The 19,999-nt window shown below is 43.4% G+C and overlaps 1 protein-coding gene across 3 annotated transcripts; it reads right to left on the bottom strand.

Annotated features, from left to right (window-relative positions):
• Nucleotides 1–3: 3 nt before the first annotated feature.
• Nucleotides 4–19,591, bottom strand: LOC120793414 (anoctamin-1). Of its 3 annotated transcripts, none has more exons than XM_040133489.1 (27): nucleotides 19,500–19,591; nucleotides 15,811–15,980; nucleotides 15,328–15,633; nucleotides 13,590–13,685; nucleotides 13,161–13,333; nucleotides 12,717–12,771; nucleotides 12,552–12,603; nucleotides 12,340–12,395; nucleotides 12,182–12,229; nucleotides 11,496–11,560; nucleotides 10,757–10,891; nucleotides 10,478–10,638; nucleotides 9,556–9,638; nucleotides 8,152–8,226; nucleotides 7,961–8,017; nucleotides 7,337–7,411; nucleotides 6,691–6,892; nucleotides 6,001–6,112; nucleotides 5,850–5,907; nucleotides 5,645–5,745; nucleotides 5,390–5,553; nucleotides 5,133–5,285; nucleotides 4,792–4,844; nucleotides 3,554–3,732; nucleotides 3,190–3,295; nucleotides 1,344–1,914; nucleotides 4–1,211 (listed from the first exon to the last, which is right to left on the bottom strand). In XM_040133489.1, the coding sequence occupies exons 2-27, from the start codon at nucleotides 15,937–15,939 to the stop codon at nucleotides 532–534; spliced, it is 3,945 nt and encodes a 1,314-aa protein (XP_039989423.1). In that variant the 5' UTR covers nucleotides 15,940–15,980; nucleotides 19,500–19,591; the 3' UTR covers nucleotides 4–531. The 3 variants fall into 3 exon arrangements, with proteins under 3 accessions (XP_039989423.1, XP_039989425.1, XP_039989424.1); XM_040133491.1 differs by lacking the exon at nucleotides 19,500–19,591 and adding an exon at nucleotides 18,555–18,652; XM_040133490.1 differs by lacking the exon at nucleotides 19,500–19,591 and adding an exon at nucleotides 17,313–17,566.
• Between the last annotated feature and the right edge of the window lie 408 nt (nucleotides 19,592–19,999).

The raw sequence follows: 19,999 nt of genomic DNA, 5'->3' as shown, positions 1-19,999 counted from the left end.
TTATTAGAATTTTTTTAAAATATCAAAACTTCTAAAAATAAACAGTAGATCTACAAGCATAACTGGTGATACTAACTGTGCTGTATACATTTCCATCTTGCTCTGGTCTACAAGGCAGCACTGCTGCATGTGTGGGCCTGAAAATAACAGAGGGGGCTGTGGCTGCGAGCAAAAACAAACAAACAAACAAACAAAAAAAAGAATAGAAAGAGTTAAAGTTCCAGTGGTGTTTCCTTTGGGCATGGCAAGGAGAGTCTCCAGGCAGTCTTTCTCGGAATTGTCCAACACTTCCCTTGTCAGGATCAGCCCTAAACCACTGAGCATTATAAACATCTCTGTGAGGATTAAGAGGATAAAAAGGAGGTTCAGTTGATCTGGATGGTCTCTCTTCAGACCCCAGGTCTTATGTATGCACATGGGGAGGAGAGACGGAGGGGTGAGGCTCCAGGCACAGGCAGGAGAGGCTAATCTGGATAGCCCAACCCCTCCCTCTGCCACCCTCTGTCCCTTTCATTCACCTTCAAGCTCTCCTCATACTGGCGTGTTGCGCTTCAGTTCACTTGGGGAAGGGGGGATGCGGTCTCCCAGCTTTGTAAAGCTGGTGGAATGGCTAGGCTTGGTGGAGTGTTCCTCAGGACCAGGTGCTCTTTGTCGTGGAGGCAGGGTGGAGCACCGGGCTTTGCCCCTGGAGCGTGGCTGTTGGGGCGGAGGGCCTTTCAGCGCAAACAATTCACTGGGGGCTTTTGGCTGTGGGGACTCGGGGTTGAGCGATGGGGACCGTGTGGGATGTGGAGATGAAGGTGACACAGGTGTGTGCGGGCGAGGGAATGGGCTGGATGAGGCCGATAATGACGACCCCAGGGGAATCAGAGGAGTGAGTGTGGCCGTCTGCTGCAACCTTGTGAGGCTGGTGGAGTGGCTGGGCCGGGGCAGGCTGTAACAAGCCTCAGCCCCTCTGTGGCGGGAAGGCAAGGTGGAGCAACGGGCCTTTGCCCTTGAGACTGGCTCTCTGGGAGGAGGAGCAATGAGTGAGAACGGCCTAGTGTCAATATCTGATGTTGTAAATTGTGCCCTGGAGCCCTTCAGACTCTCAGATGAGCCTCCTTTGGATGATGGATTTGACAGAGGTTCCTGATCTTTCCGGTATTCCTGTTTGGAGACTGAGCGGAGAAGCCCTGTATCTCTAGATATGCTCGATGAGGGTTCCTCATCTACATGTCAAGAGAAGAAGAAGATTTATTCACAAGACACAAATAAGACAAACTTAACTTGATCTTAACAAAGGAGAAAAATCTAAGATAACATAACAGATATGTTATGATACATGAAGTTTAACCTCTCACCTAACAGGCCCAGCTCGCTCATGAAGGAGTCCAGATCAACATTAAAATTCTTCTCATCTGCCTTCGCTTCATTTTCTTCTTCCTGTCTTTGTCCACCATCCTCTTTTTCTTTTACTCCCTCTTGCTCATTATCCCCCGTACCACCCCCTTCATTTTCTTCTCCATGTTTTTCCTTTTCTTCCCTTTCAACCTCTCCACCCTCATCTTCTCCTTCACCTTCTCGCTGTATCTGTCCATTATCTTCGACTTTTTCGAATGTCCTCCAGACCTCTGGATCACTGCGACTGGTCGTTCTGGGTTCATCCAAACTGACCTCAACCGCCTCTTCCTCCTCCTCCTCCACTTGCTGCTCCTCTTGCTCTTCTGGTAGAGCCTCCACCACAATGTCTATGTTGGTGGGGAAGCAGGGGATGGAGCGTTTTGGGGAGTGAGATTTGGCACGTGCTTCTTGGTCTTGATTCAGCAGGAACTCCATCAGCATCATGTTCTCTTTCTTCAGCTGTTCCCGCAGAGACCGTGGTACGTCTGGGATCATCCAGGCAACCAACATGCTTAGGAACATGGCAAGGTTCTGGATGCAAAAAAGACAAGGATTTTTTTTTTCTTGCAATATATAACTACATTTGAAGAAAAGGCTTGGAGTTAATTGCTGCTCTAGTTACATGATAATCCTTTTTTTTTTTATAGAAATTTTATTTTAGGTTCAATAGGTTCATTTTGCTGCAAAAGAGGGTAAATGGTCTTATCTGATTCTCCAATCTACAGGGATGCACCACTCCGCCAGATCAGCATTGGGTATCGGCCATGGAGAGACTGATCCACATCCGCATTGCAGATTCACTTTGTCAGTGTCACTATTAAGTGTTTCCACTAAAAGATACACTATTTCAGTCATGGTGGGCTTCAGCCTCCCTGGCCTCATGTTACATAAAAATGATCCTGATTAGTTCCAGACAATAAGGTACGCAGATTTTAACTTTGGGAAAGAGAGAGCACTGCTATCTGATCGGGGACTGGTATGTGGAGATACTCTGAGTTCAGATATTGGGAGAGAAAAAGTTAGATCAGTGCATCCCTTCACATCTGTGGTCTCATATGTGTCAGCAATAAAGACAGACAGTGGTAAAGAATGCATGAGGCAAGGTAGGGTTTGTTTACAGAAATACTAGGGCTTAAAACCACTGAAGAAAGCCCCATAGCAAATGGGTGTTAGGGAATTTTCTGTTGGGTTACGCCTTGAGGTCTCATGTGAAACAGCAGTAAATCTTTCTGAAAGGCACATTATCTTCTCTCCTTGAGATGCTGGGCAGTTGTCTGAGATTATTTGGGGAAAACAGAGCCATTCTGATAAAAATGAAGCAGCTTTGCTGTAGTAGCCAAGGTCAAAGGAGATGGCTGTTTTTGCCTCCCTAGGAGCCACAGATTGGTGTCTGCTAGAATCGACGTGATCTGAACTAACACGGGTAAAAATATTTCCCTGTTTACAGAATAGCGAACCAATAGACTAACTCCACATAACGTAGAGACATCGAGTTTGACAATTTCTGGGCGAAAACTGACTAAATCGGCTGAGCACGGGGACTGAGCTTCAGAAAGGATAGGGCATCATGCACATAAACTTTATAAAATTTATCCATTCTTCTTGGCCAAGCTTCAATTAATATTTTCAGCATAAGACATCTTGGGCTCCTGGACACTTTCTCCACTGATGAGTTGACCAATAACCAGCAAAATCTCCACAACAATGGATGCAAAGGTGTTCAAGAATAACTCGGAGATCAGACACCATCACCGTCTTTAGACAAACAACAACAAACTCACAATTGTAAATATAATTTTTCCATACCTGGAAGAATATTACAAAGGCAAGTTTTGCTGCCAGGACAGACCAGTACTGTTTAGAGAAGGTGTAGGCATCTGGTGCCCACGGTGGGTCTCTGTAGTCCTTATACCTGAAAAACACAAGCAGTGTGGGTATTACCAAGGGGGAACCTACGGAAAAAATTAACTAATGTGATTAAAGATCAGAAAAAAAAGGTAATTCTTGAGAAGATTTTCCTCAGTAAATCCCTGCTATAAATGCCACATTTTACAGTTTGTAAAAACTCCAGTCAATCTTGGGATTTAGGAAAAAAGTAAGAGTTAAGCTGCCGGGCTCAAGGATTTAAAGGAGGCTCCAGAAAGGTCAAAGTTAAAAGAGTCACTCTGACCTGCACATTGAGACTCCTGTGATGAGGGTGGAGGTGGGCGCAGTGCCCGGTGGGAAGTTGCTGACATTAAAGTAAGAGAGGGAGTGCTCTGTGTAGCCATTCATGGTGCCATTTACACTGTACATGTACTGGTAAACCATTCGTGGAACGAACTCTGACGTGAAGGAGATGACAAACGCCTGAGAAGACAAACAAGGGATGGAAATGACAATACTGTATTATCGCACATATATCACATAACCATGTACTGGTTACTCCTAGCACATCAACTCACTAACAGCTGTATCCAGAAGAACAGACTAAAGCCCCATTCAGACAAATGTAATGTCAGTAACAATACCTAGGTAATACAAATACGCTACTGTTGATAAAAGTTCTGTGATTTCTCTCCATCTCTGTTGTGATACAGCTAAACTACTAAGAGAGCAAACCAAACCAGCTGAAGATGGACTCATGTTTGATCTCTGAGGCCACACATTTTTGGGTTAAGTCTTGCTTCCTGACAGAGAACATCCTGGCTGCTGTAACACGTATTGGGTTTGGACCATGATTTTTTTTCTTCTTCTTCTTTATAGATTTCTGTCGTTTAAATTGATTATAAAATATTTATTAGTTTTTGTGAGGTAAGTGTGCTGACTGCTGTGCTAACTATTAATTTCACTTGTTTTTCCTAACAGGAAACAGCTCACTGCCTTGGCCAGACAACTCTGTACCCAGAATGATTGAGGCAGACTGAGACAGAGATTAATAACCTGAGGAATTTGTGGCCAGTACTGGCGCCATAGAACGGACGCTAATCCACTGGTCGACAGATGGCAGCAGTAACGCGTAAAGAAGTGTAACAGTGGGCCAAAAAAGGCGAGGAAAAAGACTGCCAGCTAGCAAATTCATTCATATAAATTATTTTAAAAATCGCTTTGCAAATGTTTTACACAGAAGCAAATACATTTAGTGCATTTGTTATACATTAAGAATACCTCACAATACGTTTTAGAAAGAAAGTTTAGAAAGTTTTACCTAAAAATCCCAACAGGGAACATTGAGCATATGATGAGGATCATCAGGCTATTTAAAAAGTAAAAAGGATATGCTGCCATATCCTCGTGAGACAGGTGAAACATCAACCTCATGGAAATGTCAGTCTTCATGACTTACGTAAATTGTTGTGCACATCACTTTAGTAAGATCTTGTCTGCCAGAGGTCTCGCACAAACACACACACACACAAACACACTTACATTGGTAATGACAGAGAACTTGCTGATTCCACAGAGAATGTTGTACCAAATCCCTGGAGAGAGCATGTGCATGAAAAGAGACAAAGAGGGAAAGGGAAATGTGTCCGTCCGTCCGTGTGTGTGTGTGTGTGTGTGTGTGTGTGCGTGTGTGTGCGTGGTGTGTATATTTGTTTAAAGGTACGTGACAGACCGACAGACAGACAGACATGTAGAAAAAGAGACAAAAATGGAGGGGCAGATTGGAGTAAAGGAAAAGAAAATGATTAAAAGTTCCAGGATAGCTTATTTCACATTCACACAGAGACTGACAGAGTGGACGTGCTCTCATGTGTGATCTGTACCTATGTCTTTACACCTCACAGCGTCGGGCCGCCGGATCTCAGTGACAAATTTTGCAGCATCCAGGCGAATCTCGATCACGTTGTTGAGCAGGGCGAACGCTGGCGCCAGCGGGAAGGAGGCCACGAACAGAGACACGAACCCGTACTGAATTACTGCAAATATGAACACATTCATGCACAAATAGTTCAAAAATTACATTGTGTGATTACAGTAGTGGGTGACTGAGTGAATAAAAGAGTGACTAAAGAAGACTCACTCATTTCCATGTACTCTGGGGTGACGCCTTCAAAGGGTTCAAGGGTGAAATCTTTGTCAAATTGTTGTTTTGGTCTCTTCTCTTCTGTTTCATTCTCCTCATCTTCTGCTGCTCTTTTCTTTCCTTTTTGTTCCTGTATTGTTCTGTACATCTTTTTCAGCTTACTGCAGAAAAAACAAACCAAAAAAAGACATCACTGAGTGAAATTTCAGCAAATGAAGCCTTGCAAGAAACGTTTAAAAAAAGAATACATACGGTATGAGGACCTCAAACACATTGTTCTGGATGAGCTGCTTTCCGAGCATGATCATGCTGAGCTGGATGCAAAGTTCGATGAGGCACCCTGGAGGAGCACACTGGGGAATATAAAGCACACATTTACTCAAGACACAGAGGCACATTAACACACATATACGCACACATTCACGTAACAATGAATAATGCGTGTGACTGAACCTACTTCCTCCATGCGATAGTCTCCAAAGACGTAAACATAATCGCCGGGCCGCCCAGCAAACCTGCGGGAAGAGAAGACAAAGTCACATGGGAAGGAAGCAAGACAAAGAGGGTCAGAGGTGAGCGAATAAAGAAAAATGAAACAAGCTACACACCTGCCCTTGAAGAAGGCCACATAGAAAATAGGTGCAAAGGCGTTCATGGATTTGAGAAAGAAAGACTTGAAGATCAGCCTCTCTTCAAACTCTTCCTTTGTCTTAGGGAGTTCTGTTGGAAAGGAGTCAAAGCAATTATAAAAACATCATCGTCATCATGTTGGACACGTTTCCTCGCGATGCTGCTGTTTCAATCACAAGGAGTGACTTTAATCCAAACCTCCTAAATCAGCTATGTGGCCTTTGATGCTGAAATAACCTGCGTTGTACTGTGTTTTTTATAAAAATGATATCACTACGTTTACGATGGTGATGGACAACAGTAAAGTAATGCAACTTACAGAATTGGTGGTATCTTATGTAAAATGTCACTTTAATGTAATGGTATAAAGAAATGGTGGAATAATGGATTTATATCTTTTCAGTCCCGATTTGGTGTGTTGCTGTTCCTTGTATTTAGCTTTTTTCTCCTTAAGGGTATTTATTGATCCACCTGCCACTCTACCACTTCTGAATTCTAACAGACACTTTTTACCCAGCTCCCTTTACTATCTGCTTCCACTGGTCTCTTTAGTCCTCCAGTGTGTTGCTAGGTTCTGTCTCCAGTTCGACACTTGTTCCAGCCAACATAGTGAGATCTAAGGCTCCCCTGTTTAACGCTTTACTTTGTAACATAATCAAATACAATACCCAGTTCAGTCAGCCACACAGCGATTGCTCCATAAACCTCCTCCAACACCAGAACCACCAGCATGTTGAGGATGATGCCTGTGGTGGTGACAGTCATCCTCACACTGGCCTTGGCTTCAGGATCAGGGTTCATTGACCACACACTTAACATGCAGATACGGTAAACTGCCACCCCAAACACTGCCGAGAAGGTCACGAAGATCTGAACACACACAGGACACATTTACACAACATTAAAAGGTTAGAGACTATGGTGTAGGGGAATATTTGCTTGGTTAAGTTTTCCACTTAAATGTTTATAATAAAGTGAACTGACTGGCAGAATAAAAACTGTTGCGAGTTATAAATTAGGATCTCTAGTGTTGACACTGTAGATCGATGAGAAATTCATGAATATAGATAATATGGTAAACAGTGAAGAAATCATGTTGATGAATAAAACATTTATGCATGTAAACTCACAAATATTACGAGGACAGAAAAAAGCTGCCTATTTCTGTTAATTGCCTGACATTGGCATAAAAATGACATAATAATTATGGAACATTGTGCGATGTGAAAGTATTATAAGATTAATGGGGGAATCAACAAGGACACAGATGTAGGTTAAAGAAGTGAGAACATGGACAGAGTATAAATGCAGTACCAGTAGCAGTAAGGTGGACACATTGATGAGGTACCCGGACAGGTGATCCTCAATGTCCAGAGACTCTGGCTCTTGCTGTCAAGAAAATCAGGCGCATTTTTTAGGGTACAGAGAAAAAAAGACACAGACATTTTGATTTATGCTATAGTGCATGTACAGCATGTAATGCACAGTAATGCTAAGCACATGTTCTGCGCAGACAACATTATGTTTTCCGTCCGGCAGGGGCATGTTTGCCATCTGAAAGGACAGAAATCCCCTCCCCTTCCTCCTCTCCCTCCAGCCTTTTCTCTCTCCATCAGTAATCTGGGCTAATCTCAGGCAGGTAAGCAGCTTTGGACTCAATCACCCACAGCAGGTGAAGGGGGTTTCCGCATTATGCACCAACATAAACTCATACATCCTGAGTTAGTCTGTGATAACTTTATTGTAGATGCAAAACCCAGACGGACTGCATCATTTGCTTGCGCAGCAACATTTTGTTTGCCCTCACTGAGTGTTGTGCTGTTGAAGAAGTGAGATCTGTGTTAGCAATCGCTACGAAGCCCGTGCAACAGCTCTGCCCTCTCCCCCCAGCAACCCTGGCCCCCTAATGTCCTATCACACAGAGCAGTGCAGTGATACCTGGGAGGCCAGCATCTGGTCTGTTTCGCCATCTGCACCATCTCCAGCTTGAGTCAACTGCACCAGAGTAAAAACACAGCGAGACAAATTTATCAGTAAAAATGTACCAGTTTATCTATGTGTGAAGTTTGTGCTGCAAGTCATAAAACTGTGTCTGAAAACACACGAAATCACACACTCAGATACAATACCTTCTTCCTGGACTGTGCTTTCATCTTGGCTTTTTTCTCCTGTAAAGCTTCTTCATACTCAGGCCTCATCTCCTCCTGCAACAAACCAACACACAGATGTTAAAGCACATGGCCCTTATATCACACTATTTTTGTTTTAGCTACTAACAACTTTACAATATGGTGGCTTGAGTCACTTACAGCGACAGAAATGACTGTCCCGCATTTCACGCAACACAGCTATATTGATGGTTGTTGTATGGTTTTAGCGCCTCCCCACACAAGTCAGAGTTCAGTCACCTCGTATCTGTGGCTTTAAGGGGGTGGAGGCCTACTGCAGGCCCTGTTCTAGGATTGTATCCTCAAAATATGATGCTGCTTGGCAATGATTTTAAACTTTAAAATCCAAAATAAACTAATTTTGATTGGATTTTCTGTCTGAACACATAAAAAGTTGTTCAGAATATGCTTCTCTAATACAAAGCAAAGAGAAAAATGAGGAGAAAAAGCAAACAAGCTGCTGATTAATAATACACTGATTGCATATTAGCCCCACAAAGCAATTTATAGCAGAAAAATAATTACAAGCTATAATTATAATTATATAATGAGAAACTTTTTATTTTTATAACATATCTTTCATTTTTTTTTAATTATTCACCAATTTTCAACTGATTATACGTATTCAAATTAATACCAATGCATTTTTTGATATTTTAAAATAAAAAAAAAACCGAGTTCTGATTCACTTTTTGACTTCAGTGTGGTTCCGTTTAATGGGTATAGAAACTTGCCCACCTGGACTCGCTCCTTCAGGCAGCAGAGACAAAGATAAAATGAATGAGAGACACAGAGAGAAAAAGAAAGAGAGAGAGAGAGAGTAAGAGAGAGGAGAAAGAGTTGTATTAGGCTAAGAGTGTTTACGTTGAGACCCTGCCGCGTCATCTTCTCCAGCAAGTGCACTGCTTTAAGAAGACGCCAATCCCATTACAGCCTTTTACAGGGTAAGAAGCCATGATAATGCATGTATACATCGCTGGCCACGTGTAGATGTGTGTGTGTGTGTGTGTGTGTGTGTGTGTGTGTGTGTGTGTGTGTGTGTCTGTGTGTGTGTTAGGGGGAGGGCGCCGTTTTGAGACAAATGATAATCTGCAAGGCAAAACACAACTGATCTCTGTCGTCACGACTGAACCAGGCCATGAGGTTAACACTCTCCCCCTGACTGACTTGGCACTTTAACAAACGGGACTCGTATAAATAGAAAGGGGAAAAAAAGGATAGACACAAGGACTGATTTTATAGGATATGATAAAGGCAAGGCAGCAAAGGCTCTGTGTCTACTCTTAAATACATGCAGGTACAGTATGTGCCTGTTTATTGTGCAGTATGTGTGCGTACAGTGTTCTTGAAACTATTTTTTTGTACCTCCTCATCCTCCAAGCTCGTCAGGTCCCAGGTATGTTTCAGACACATCTGTCGCCTTTTCCAGTGCTCAAGGAAACAGGCAGCTACGAGAAGATACCCCCAAGGAATGTTAGAAATCGCCGGCAATAAAAAGACCCTGATATTTTAAACAGTGTCGTGACTGCTCGAGAAAGTTTTACGCTGTACTATAATGTTTTAGCAAGAGAGAAAAAGGAACTAGTCCTTGTTCAGCAGCTGTCCCCGATGTGCCTGGGAGCAATGTGGTTAACGTTGAGCTTATATAATGTGGAGCGGCAGAAATGTTATTTATGCGAGAATTCTTAGTCTGTATGCCTGTTTCAATACAGATTAAAAGATGAGCAAACACAACAAGTTTGCTTATCTTTTACTATAAGTCGGTGCCGTTTCGTTCGCTCCAGTCATGCATCCCACTCCTCCACCCAAGCCTCTAGCAAACCGACGAACACGAACTGGACTGCAGAATTAGCTTGTTGCCATAAATCTGTCCTCCCTCTCGCACAGAGGAGCAGTCATTTCTCCATCATTACAGCAATAACAGAACATTATACTGTAAATCCCAACTGACACCAAACAGGACTTAATTCGTATTCAGCACTGTTTCCGGTACTAGTGCTACAAATTGGAGGACTTACTGTATATATACTGTAAATCTACGATTGTAATGATTTAAGGTGACAAGACTTTTTGCTGTCTCTTCCGCTGTCTTGTCCTGACCAGGGCTCACCTAAGTAGAAGTTACCAATGCCAATGTGTCTATCGTGGTTAAACAGAGAGAGAATGGGTCAAAACAGATGCTATCAAACCAAATCTTGCCCCCTCCTGTCAGTGTCCCGGTGCTGGTTTTACAGAAATATCCCTGCTGCATCATTATCACCGAAAGTGTGTTAGAATGCATAGTTACCCCACAGAGACATGAAAATAGCAAAGAGGACAGTGGCTCCATTGTCAAACAGGTATGAAGCCCGGGCCAGTGAGCACACCGTACTCAGACGCCAGTAGTCGCACACTCCATCACACAGTGGGCACATGGTGATGTTCAGGTTGTCATCGCAGGTCTCCTGACTGGAATAGACGTGTGCGCAAAAACAACCCAAAGAGAATAATATAATCACACGAATGGTGTCACTATAATGTACTTTTGATAGGCATACATAAGTTGGAAGAGTTTACGTCTGCCTACCTTGGCACATTGGCATCCACGGTGAATATGCCATACAGGAATACAATGATGCCCAGTACAGAGGGAGGGATGAGGAGCTGAGTATAAACACCCAGCCAGGCAAAATACAACCCGATCTGCTCTCCAAAGTATTTCCTGTTAAAAATAAAGGCAAAGCATCAGCTAGCCGCCGGGCTTTGTTGGTTTACGGATTTCCATTTTTGCTCCACTATCCTGACACTAAGATCCATGATAAGGTCTCTCCAAAGTAGTGGCTTCATTTCCATGAAGTTTGCATGTGTAATTCATGGCCCTCAGAGAATAAACTAAAAGAGGAAAGTCAAAATCTGAAGGGCAGACCGTCAGTCCATTTTCTGAGTGCTTCCATGCTCGTCAGAGCGCACGTCTTTTCCATTTCAAACACTTTATGAGCTTTTGTCTTGAACCGCTCTCGGGTCAAAGTGTCAAATTTACACATAAGGAATTATTAACCTAAAATGAAGGCCTTCCCTGAAATGTACGTGGCCGACCCGTGAACCTGAGAGATTAATTACTTATGCATTTAATATTGACACGGCCCTTTCTCTAGCACCATCATTGGGATAGACTTTAAATACTCGGCCCCACTGCTACCTCTTGAACAGCTAGATCCCTAGTATGTCTGCTCCGTCCAGCAGTTTGGTACTGGCAGCTATGTTCAACACTGCGGTCTAAAGCTATACCTAGACTTTCATTTTTGTTTGCACTGACTGCTCGGTACCTGATCAGGTCCACAGGCTGGTATTTATGCATGACTCCATAGTTAGCCCATTCTTCGTGCAGGAGCTGAAAGGAACCCAAGCGGGCGACAAGAAGTAATTAACAGTTAAAAACAGTTAATGAATAAATATGCAGGACACAGGATACTGTAGTAACCAGGCTGGGATCAATTAACACAAATTAATATATTATATAAATGAATAACAAATTCTCAAATGTCTAATATTTTTATCTGTTGAGTGCTATTCAACTAATCTGAAAGTCAAAAGCTCAGTGAGACACTTTCCCAAAAATGGCTGCCAGGACGGTTACATTGACTTTTAATTTGACAATGCACAATAAAAGGATTTAAATCTTAGTCTGCGGTGAAAGAAACATCTTCACACATGTGATGGCTTGAGCAGATTCCACTTCTAAATTAAACTACACTGTCATATTCCATTTTGCCCAGTTTCTGGTTGTAAAAAAAATTGAAACCTGTTTGATTTATTTGTGACAGGTCTGAGGCTCAACTGTGATGCCTGCGATTTGAATCTTAAAAAAAAACCACATACTACAAGATGAACATCGTGGCCAAATCAGGGCATTTAATCAGGCTTTTAATAGCGCACTGACTCCACTAATAGTAGCAGTGGGGTCATTTGCAAACATTTTGTCAACCACATTTGTCAATGCCACTCAACTAACCTGTCTGTCATTTTGCTGATCTTTCCGTCCTCTCCTTGTGAACGACCCCTAAAGAAAAAGGTTTAAACATACACACACACACGTACTATGTTTGAGGAGTTTCTGAGCAAAAACACTTCCACAGTGTCCGGTGACGCTGCTATTTTTGTTACACTCACATCATGCAGAGGGAAGGCAGAGTCGTAGACACCCCGAGCCAATAATGAGTTGATGCCTTGTGACACAAAGAGGGAGTGTAACACAATTTCATGGACACAGTCAGTTTTGTGACGGCTGGCATACGGATGGCATCATATCGGACTGACGGCATGCATAAGAACAGTATGAAAAAAAAAAAGAGAACAAAATCACAGAAAAACTTGGACCTCACCAGTGGTTTGGCAAGTTTGTCTGCAGGTAGTACGCGAAATAATCTCCGCCACCTAGAAGCGAACATAGCACAGCACAAATGGAATGTGAACTCAAATGTATATGCAAAACGTATACAAAATCTGGAACAAAAAAAAAAAGGAAAGATACGTGTTTCCGGACTCACTATTCTGCTGCGTGTTGCATTATCAAATAAGGTTTCTGTTGACTTGATGTCATACCTGCAGGAAATGACAAGAAGCAGTCACAGGACAAATGTGAGTGTTCACTCAAAGTTATGGATTACTGTGTACCGGGATCAGGGTTCAAACCTGGACCTTTGGTAACGCTCGGTTTTCTTTTGTTTTTGTGCCCCAGAAGCACACAGATTATAGAATTTCCATTTCCGTGTTGTGAACAATAAAAGTTCAATTTACATGAGAGCTCCGCCATGTTATGATAAGCACACAGCTTGCAGGTGATTTAGATATTAGGGTGTTATCTAAATCACCAACCATGACTGAACTAAGACACGTGTGTCCCCGGCCAAGGGCGACTCCTAAAGTGGGTTAGATTTTTTATACTACTCCGCTACATGTGCGAATGTGAGTGTGACAGAGCGGGTACTCACAGGTGGAGCTTGTCTCTGATAAAATGGTGTTTGATGGTTTTGAAATGGACTCGTGTCTTTGAGTCCCTGTGGACGTCAAAGTCAGGGACGTCCGGTTTAAACGGCGTGTTGACTTTGGTCACGATGGAGTCCCATTTCCCAGCAATGCCCGTCCGTTTCCGCAGTTCGCACTTCTGCTCAATGAAAACACACACGAAAAATATTTAGATCGAATCTACTCAGTCACACCGTGTTATGTTTACCGTACTACACCTATCTGTCTCGTGACTCTTCATGTCACACTCTACAGCGTTTTGACGTACAACTCCAAAAATGGTTGATTGTGACGTGCACCCAAAATCAATTTTCTACAAATGGCTAAAAATATTTTCTATAAAACTATAATATCAATGACCAGGGGTGTGTACATGACCGTGTCAAACCGCTGACCTTTTTCACAGCAACTTTGATCTTCTGGAGCTCTGCTTCGCGACTGAGTATTGGCCACGGGATGTGCAGCCGAATGAACCCTATGCCATTTGACCTCTGCACGTAAACACACACGTTCACACACAGATAAATAAGACATGTGAGAAACATAACATAAGAAACACCAGATACTGTACATTATATCATCACATTAACCACTGCGTACATGTAATATTAGATTAGAATTAGATTGATCTGGCATTTGTCTTCTTCACTCTCTGCGTCTTTGCATTTAACTGCGCCTGCCACTTGTCATGAAGCAGCCTGATGAGCCATCTCTAAACCGGTAAATACGCTACTTTGTGTCACGATGAGGCTGTTTTTGTAGAAAATCCCATTTTTTCAAGCCCAGAAACTCCCAATTCTGTGAGGTATAGAAAAAAGAGCGATAAATTATCAACTGTTGGGATGGGTACCTGAGAGCCGCCATAGTGTGGCCAATGATCATTTTAGATCATGTGAAAAAGCGACGCAGCTATTACCGAGCCTCCGGACCACTGAATTACGACCCATCGGCGCAATTACTGTAATGACCTCAGTTCAGAGCAGATACAACTGCAAGGGCTCACACAGCCCCTGCTACCCCTCTAATGTTGTGTTTTATCAGCACTTTACCAGCAATTTTCCAGAAGCAGTATTAAAATCTATTACAGCCTGTTCAAAGTCGCCAGACCCTGCACTACTGTCAAGGTACTGATCTGAAATGATCAAAACGTCAAGATTAAAATGAAGGGAAGTATAAATAAAAACCAAATCACTGCAACATCACTTGTAGGAGGTAGATTTTGATCCAAAGATGCCACATAGTTTGACACAGTGGGGAAGATTATTTCCACAGTTCGACCGCTAAATTAAATTTTACAAAATTATTTGCACCCCTGTGAGGAAAACTAGCGTAGACTCACTCATGTTTTAGCCCACACAAACAGCACAGGCAAGCGTACTCATTCCCCGATCCACGGCGCTACACTTTCCAACAAATCCCTCACTGTTCAGCTCTCAAAACTTTAGCCTGATCATATTTGGCCACAGACAGACAGACTGTTACAGATACACACAGGGCTACAATACACGGTGACCACTGGGCACATCCCTCTACCCATTAAGTCAAAACCAGTCGCTCCCGACATACATTCATGTGCCAGCGCACACTCTTCCAAGTAGTGGATCACTCTCTAATAAGGCCCTATAATCTGGCATTTGGCTTCACACTTACAGTCAATGGTCTTAATCCTCAACCAAAACAGCAGCTGATTTAACACACGCAAGCGTCCCACAACCCCCTACACACAGACACAAAAACAAGCACGGTCACACACAAACAGTCATACGCCCCATGGAGGACGAGAAAACAAAAACAAAATAAAAACACAAACTTGAACATACTGTACATAACATGACAAGAGACATGCAACACTCTTCTCATTGCTATGATGTTCTTGTTATTATTATTACTATCATATTGTCCTATAATACACCTCGGACATTACTAAGTTCTCTCTTTAATTAGAGTTCAGGCGTGTCCTCCAGCTGCAAGGGCAGGCTGAGTCTCATCCTCGACCTGTTTGGCAGCCTTCCAAGCAGAGGATTTGAGGTCACAACACTTGAGGACAACTCTGACCTGTGAATGTCTACGGGAGTTTGCAGCAGATGAAAAAAATGATCGTGGTGAAAGCACCGTAGAAGCAGACGCACACACCTCTTTATCGCGTTCTATCTGCAGTCCAGCTTCCAGTAGTCCCGCCTCAAACTCTTCTCTCATTAAAGCCTTCTCCTCCTCGGACAGCTTTGACTCCTCCACGTCTCCGGCAGGTGCCCCTGCCTCCCCAGCCTCTGCTTCTGCTTCCCATTGGCCTGGTATTTGTATTGGTATACTCCCATTGGATGAAATGGAAAGGCGTGACTTGGAAGCATGCCTTTTTTTGTATTTGTAGCAAAGGACATAGTCCACTTTTCTCTTGCCATCAGCGAAAAAAAGCCCAGGGCCTAGATCAATGCCGGACTCCTGCGAAACACACACAGGTCAAATAATGAGGCACGTGATGAGGGTTGCAAGGAGGGAGTTTAGGGAGTGCTGTAGTGCAAGAGCATGATACACAGGCAAAGCTCCATGTGTGTCAGCTCGGGGGAGGGAAAACTGTGCTCACAGGATGTGAGTGTTTACAATCAGAGGAAGCCATACCGGGGGAGGGGGCTCGTCGTTGTCTGGGGGGCCGATGAGGCCTCCATTGGCGGCATCGAGCCCAAGCCCGGACAGTGATCTGGCCAACGAAACAAGCTTCACCGAGTGAACTGACGACGACTCACTCATTTCTGTGGTGACGGGTATACGTTCTTTTGCGTTTCATCCCTCTGTTGGTACATGAAAAGAGAAACAAAAAAAACAGTTCAAAATGCAGAGGCTGGGATGATTTAGCAGTCAACTGTAAAAAAAAAAATAAAATAAATCATAATGGTAATAATTTACAAGGGAAAAAAGCAAACAGTAAAGCAAATTCCTAAAAATAAATAAATAAATAAATAAACATAACTGTGCAGCAGAATTTCCTGTTAATATGGAAACACATTAATGCAACTTGGGGAAAAAATTGACAACCCTTCTTATTAGGAACTGTTTTTTCTGATAATCATGACTAATTAACGGTGAGAATGATCTCATAGGTACTATATCTTTCCTACTGAAGAGTTCCTACCTCATATAGTCAATTTAGCAAAATTATTTTTGCATGATAATTTTTTACAGTTTGCTGATTGCATCTCAGAATAATGACGCTTTCTTATGTTTATCAGAAATTCCCGGGGGGTTGTTTTGCTTGTTTTTTTTCCCCCCAGCGGCAGAAGTGTGGTTACATTTATTCCACATCTGGAGACCTCTCAGACTTATCTTGTGAAACAAAACCCCAGGTTGCTTATGAAATACAGTTAATATATAAATTACCAAACAAATATAATTTCCTTTGAATTAATGCACATTGTAGACCGATTTTAGGTTGATTTAACTGTCGAATATCATGTGCGAGAAATCCCAGAGTAATGTGTGTTTTAGAAGGATGGAACAAATCCAAGCCCGAGTTAAGCTGTCTTGTCTCTTTTTCACCCAATTGACGCCGCAGGCTCAGATTAAACTCAAACTGCAATCCAGGCGGCACAGTTTACAATCTGTTGGGGTAATTTGGTGACTTGGCTCATTCTTTAAAGATTAAATGTTAAGGGACGAATGAGTGGTTACGTCTCACACTACTAGAAGCACATGTGTCTCCCACAGACTTCCATTTTTTTTTTTTTTTTGACTGAGCTTCAGTCCTCCAAATGCTGCGTTGAGCCATTAGTGGAACGTAAAATCTGCTTCCTTACAAATGCTCTTAAACACGAACAGGGAGAACTTCTTTCACTTTTTTGCGGTGATCTCATGTTTATTACAGGCTGCTTCGCGTTTAATAGTTTCACAGTCCCTCATCTGTGACGGATCTGTTAATGCTCCTAGAAATTCAACAAAATCGATGTCGCCATAGGTTTAGTTAGAAAAAATTCGCGTGCAACAGGTGTGCCAGGGCGGGTTCGAACCACATGTCCTAGGTGCCCGAGACACCGGGGAAAGCCACGAGACAAGCAAGTACGCCGAGAGACAAACCAAACAGCTCACACACAGCACATACAGAGGCCTTCAGCCGTCAATCCCCTTACACATGCAGGATGCACACACATCCACGATAATCCCAGTTCACCGTGTGTTAGCAAACACAGAGCCGAGAGCGAAATGGAGAACATGTCACTTCTGTTTTATGTAGTGATACTCAATGGTTCGCGAAGCTTCTGGCATGGGACCGTCTTAAAACGAAGCGATGTCTAGTTGCGACCCGTCGCAAAAGTCGTGAAGTTGCGAGCGCTGCAACTAAATCAGACCTTATCAGATTTGTTCGATTTGAATCATTTTGAAAGGCCTGACGAGATTAAAAAATAAATCAGTTATTTCACAAAAAAGAAGAAAATTTCCTTTCAATCCATACAAGTGCTCCCTTAAGTGCTACTGTGGTTGTTTTGGCAAAAACACGAAGAGGTCCGACTTGGTTTGCCTCAGATCTCCGAGGTTGGCCGCGTGTTCCACGCGTGGTGCATTAGTCACTTAGCTCATTACGCATTATACCCTTTTCCCCCAGTGGCTGATATTCTTATTATCGTAATAAAACAATATGCACACACACGCACACACACACACACACACACACACACACACGCTGCAGGCACCTTGATTGATCTACCGGAGCGTCAGTGACAGGCTACCATGCCTCCTTCTATGAGTACAACCAATGTATATAGAGAGAAACGTAACAGATGTAAATCGTACATTTTCCAGCTCAGTTTTAAAGGATCTTGACAACGGTGATCTTGGTCATTGGGTTTGGTTCTAAATTTATGGACAGTTTTGGAAACTCATACTTCCCTGTGCTTCTTATCTGGATATCGTCTTGTTGTCTTATTCTGTGTACGATGTTTGTACGATGTTTGTTATGCTGCCCTGTTGTTGCTTTTAATACCAACAAGACTTCTACCTTGTTACATAAAGGGTTTTTTTTAAATCAGCAACTAACGTTTCACGACTTTTCTGTTATTCTTCGTAGAAACGTTTTCCACAAGAAAGGAGAACATGAACATTAAAGTGCGCAGAACCTCTGTCAGCGTGCAGACTCTGCAATGCAGTCATCACATGCATGGAAATAAACCACCTACTTTATTATTTTAGGAGTTGGAGTTTGTACGACTCTGGTTTGGTAGTTTTCATTTAATTCTGTCCAAAATGTTTCTCTGCACAAAGCAGTTAACCAATACAGGGGGGGGGGGGGTCACAACATAGATTTCCAATATTAGTCCATGGGAACATGGACCATATTGTATTTATTTTCTTGTTATATTTGATTCCATTTTTACCTGGGTCTCTCTCGCCAAGGACTTTACGACTTTTTGCGTTCACTTCAAGGCCCAAATCGTTTTTCGGTATCTCCGCATATATCCTCCCTGCCCGCTCGTTCCGGAGCAGGCGCAAGACTAGTGCGCAAATGAGTCGAAGCTGTGCGCCTGAGCGCGGGGGCTTAAAGGGCTGTAAGCTTTCTGACAGCTCAACGGCAGAGGCTGGAGGGTCAGCTGCACCCTCGCGCCGAGGGCAGCGGGGGAGCGGTCTAATACTCGCTCTCGCCTGAAAAACAGCAGATTACACATCGCTAATTTTAACAGCGGCTTGCTCCTTTTCCAACGCCATAACAGGAACGGACAAGTCAGACAAGCACACACAGACACTCAAGTTTGAAATTCTGTGAAGGATCAAATGGACTTGCACCAGTCCTTCACTTCACCCAGTCCCCGCTGTCTGTAAGCTTTCGTCTTTTGTTTTGTTTTTTTAAAGCTAATTCAAGACAAAAGCATCAACAGCGCGCACGGCATCAAACTAATGCATTTCCATTCTGACTAATTAATCCCCGGGCAGTTGTCGGGAGCCGCTTATTCGACAAAATATGCGTTTAATTAAACGCCCCTGGGCGCAACAGTTGTGTGGACGCAGATGGTCGGATGGAAAAAAAAAAGCAGCCCCAGCGGCCTGACACACACCGCTGCAGCCACCCGTGGTCGGGGGGTTTTCGACCGTGGAGGCGGTGGTTAAGGTCAGGGCTGCGTTTATGGAGCGATGTGCACACGAGCGGCTCCGGCTCCGGCTCGAACGCACGAGGGCAAAAGTGCGAAAAGACGCCGAGCAAAGCGCAGAGCAAGGAAACGAGACGGCACGAGTGATGAGGGTCAAGTGCGCAGTTGTTGTTGTTGTTGTTGTTTTTCTTTAAAACCGAACTACACATGACAGAAGAGTGGGAAAAGTGGACTCACCGGTGCTCGTGGAGGATCGGTTCTTCGCTGTGGAGGCGGATGATAAGACGCGCGCGCTGCCCAGCCTGGCAAGGGGCTGAGATGGTGGACAATCCGCGCGCGCTCCCGGAACCCCTGGCTTAACAGGCGCGCGCACAGGGCGGCTAATTCCCTGACCTTTCCATACGGGAGAGGAGGAAGGTGTGATGCATATTACCGCTGCAAGATGTGTGTGTGTGTGTGTGTGTGTGTGTGTGTGTGTGTGTGTGTGTGCGCGCAAGAGTTTACAGCAGTGCCTAGACTTGGAGGTGAACCTCGCCTACCCTCTGCAGGCATGCACCTCAGGTGACGCACAAATAACCAAATAAATGCCTATTATCTCACATAAGGGTTAGGGTTACAAATATTATTTAGATGATGAATGTATTAAGTATTTATTTTTGTTAATCATAAAATTATTCACACATTAACATAAAAAACACACTTAAAAAAAAAAAAGTAACCAACCAAGAGCAACCACC

The sequence above is a fragment of the Xiphias gladius genome, chromosome 8 (assembly GCF_016859285.1).
Source record: "Xiphias gladius isolate SHS-SW01 ecotype Sanya breed wild chromosome 8, ASM1685928v1, whole genome shotgun sequence".
NCBI classification, from domain to species: Eukaryota; Metazoa; Chordata; class Actinopteri; order Istiophoriformes; family Xiphiidae; genus Xiphias; species Xiphias gladius.
The sequence above is the reverse complement of the archived record's forward strand: the minus strand, read 5'-3'. Positions and strand labels throughout refer to the sequence as shown.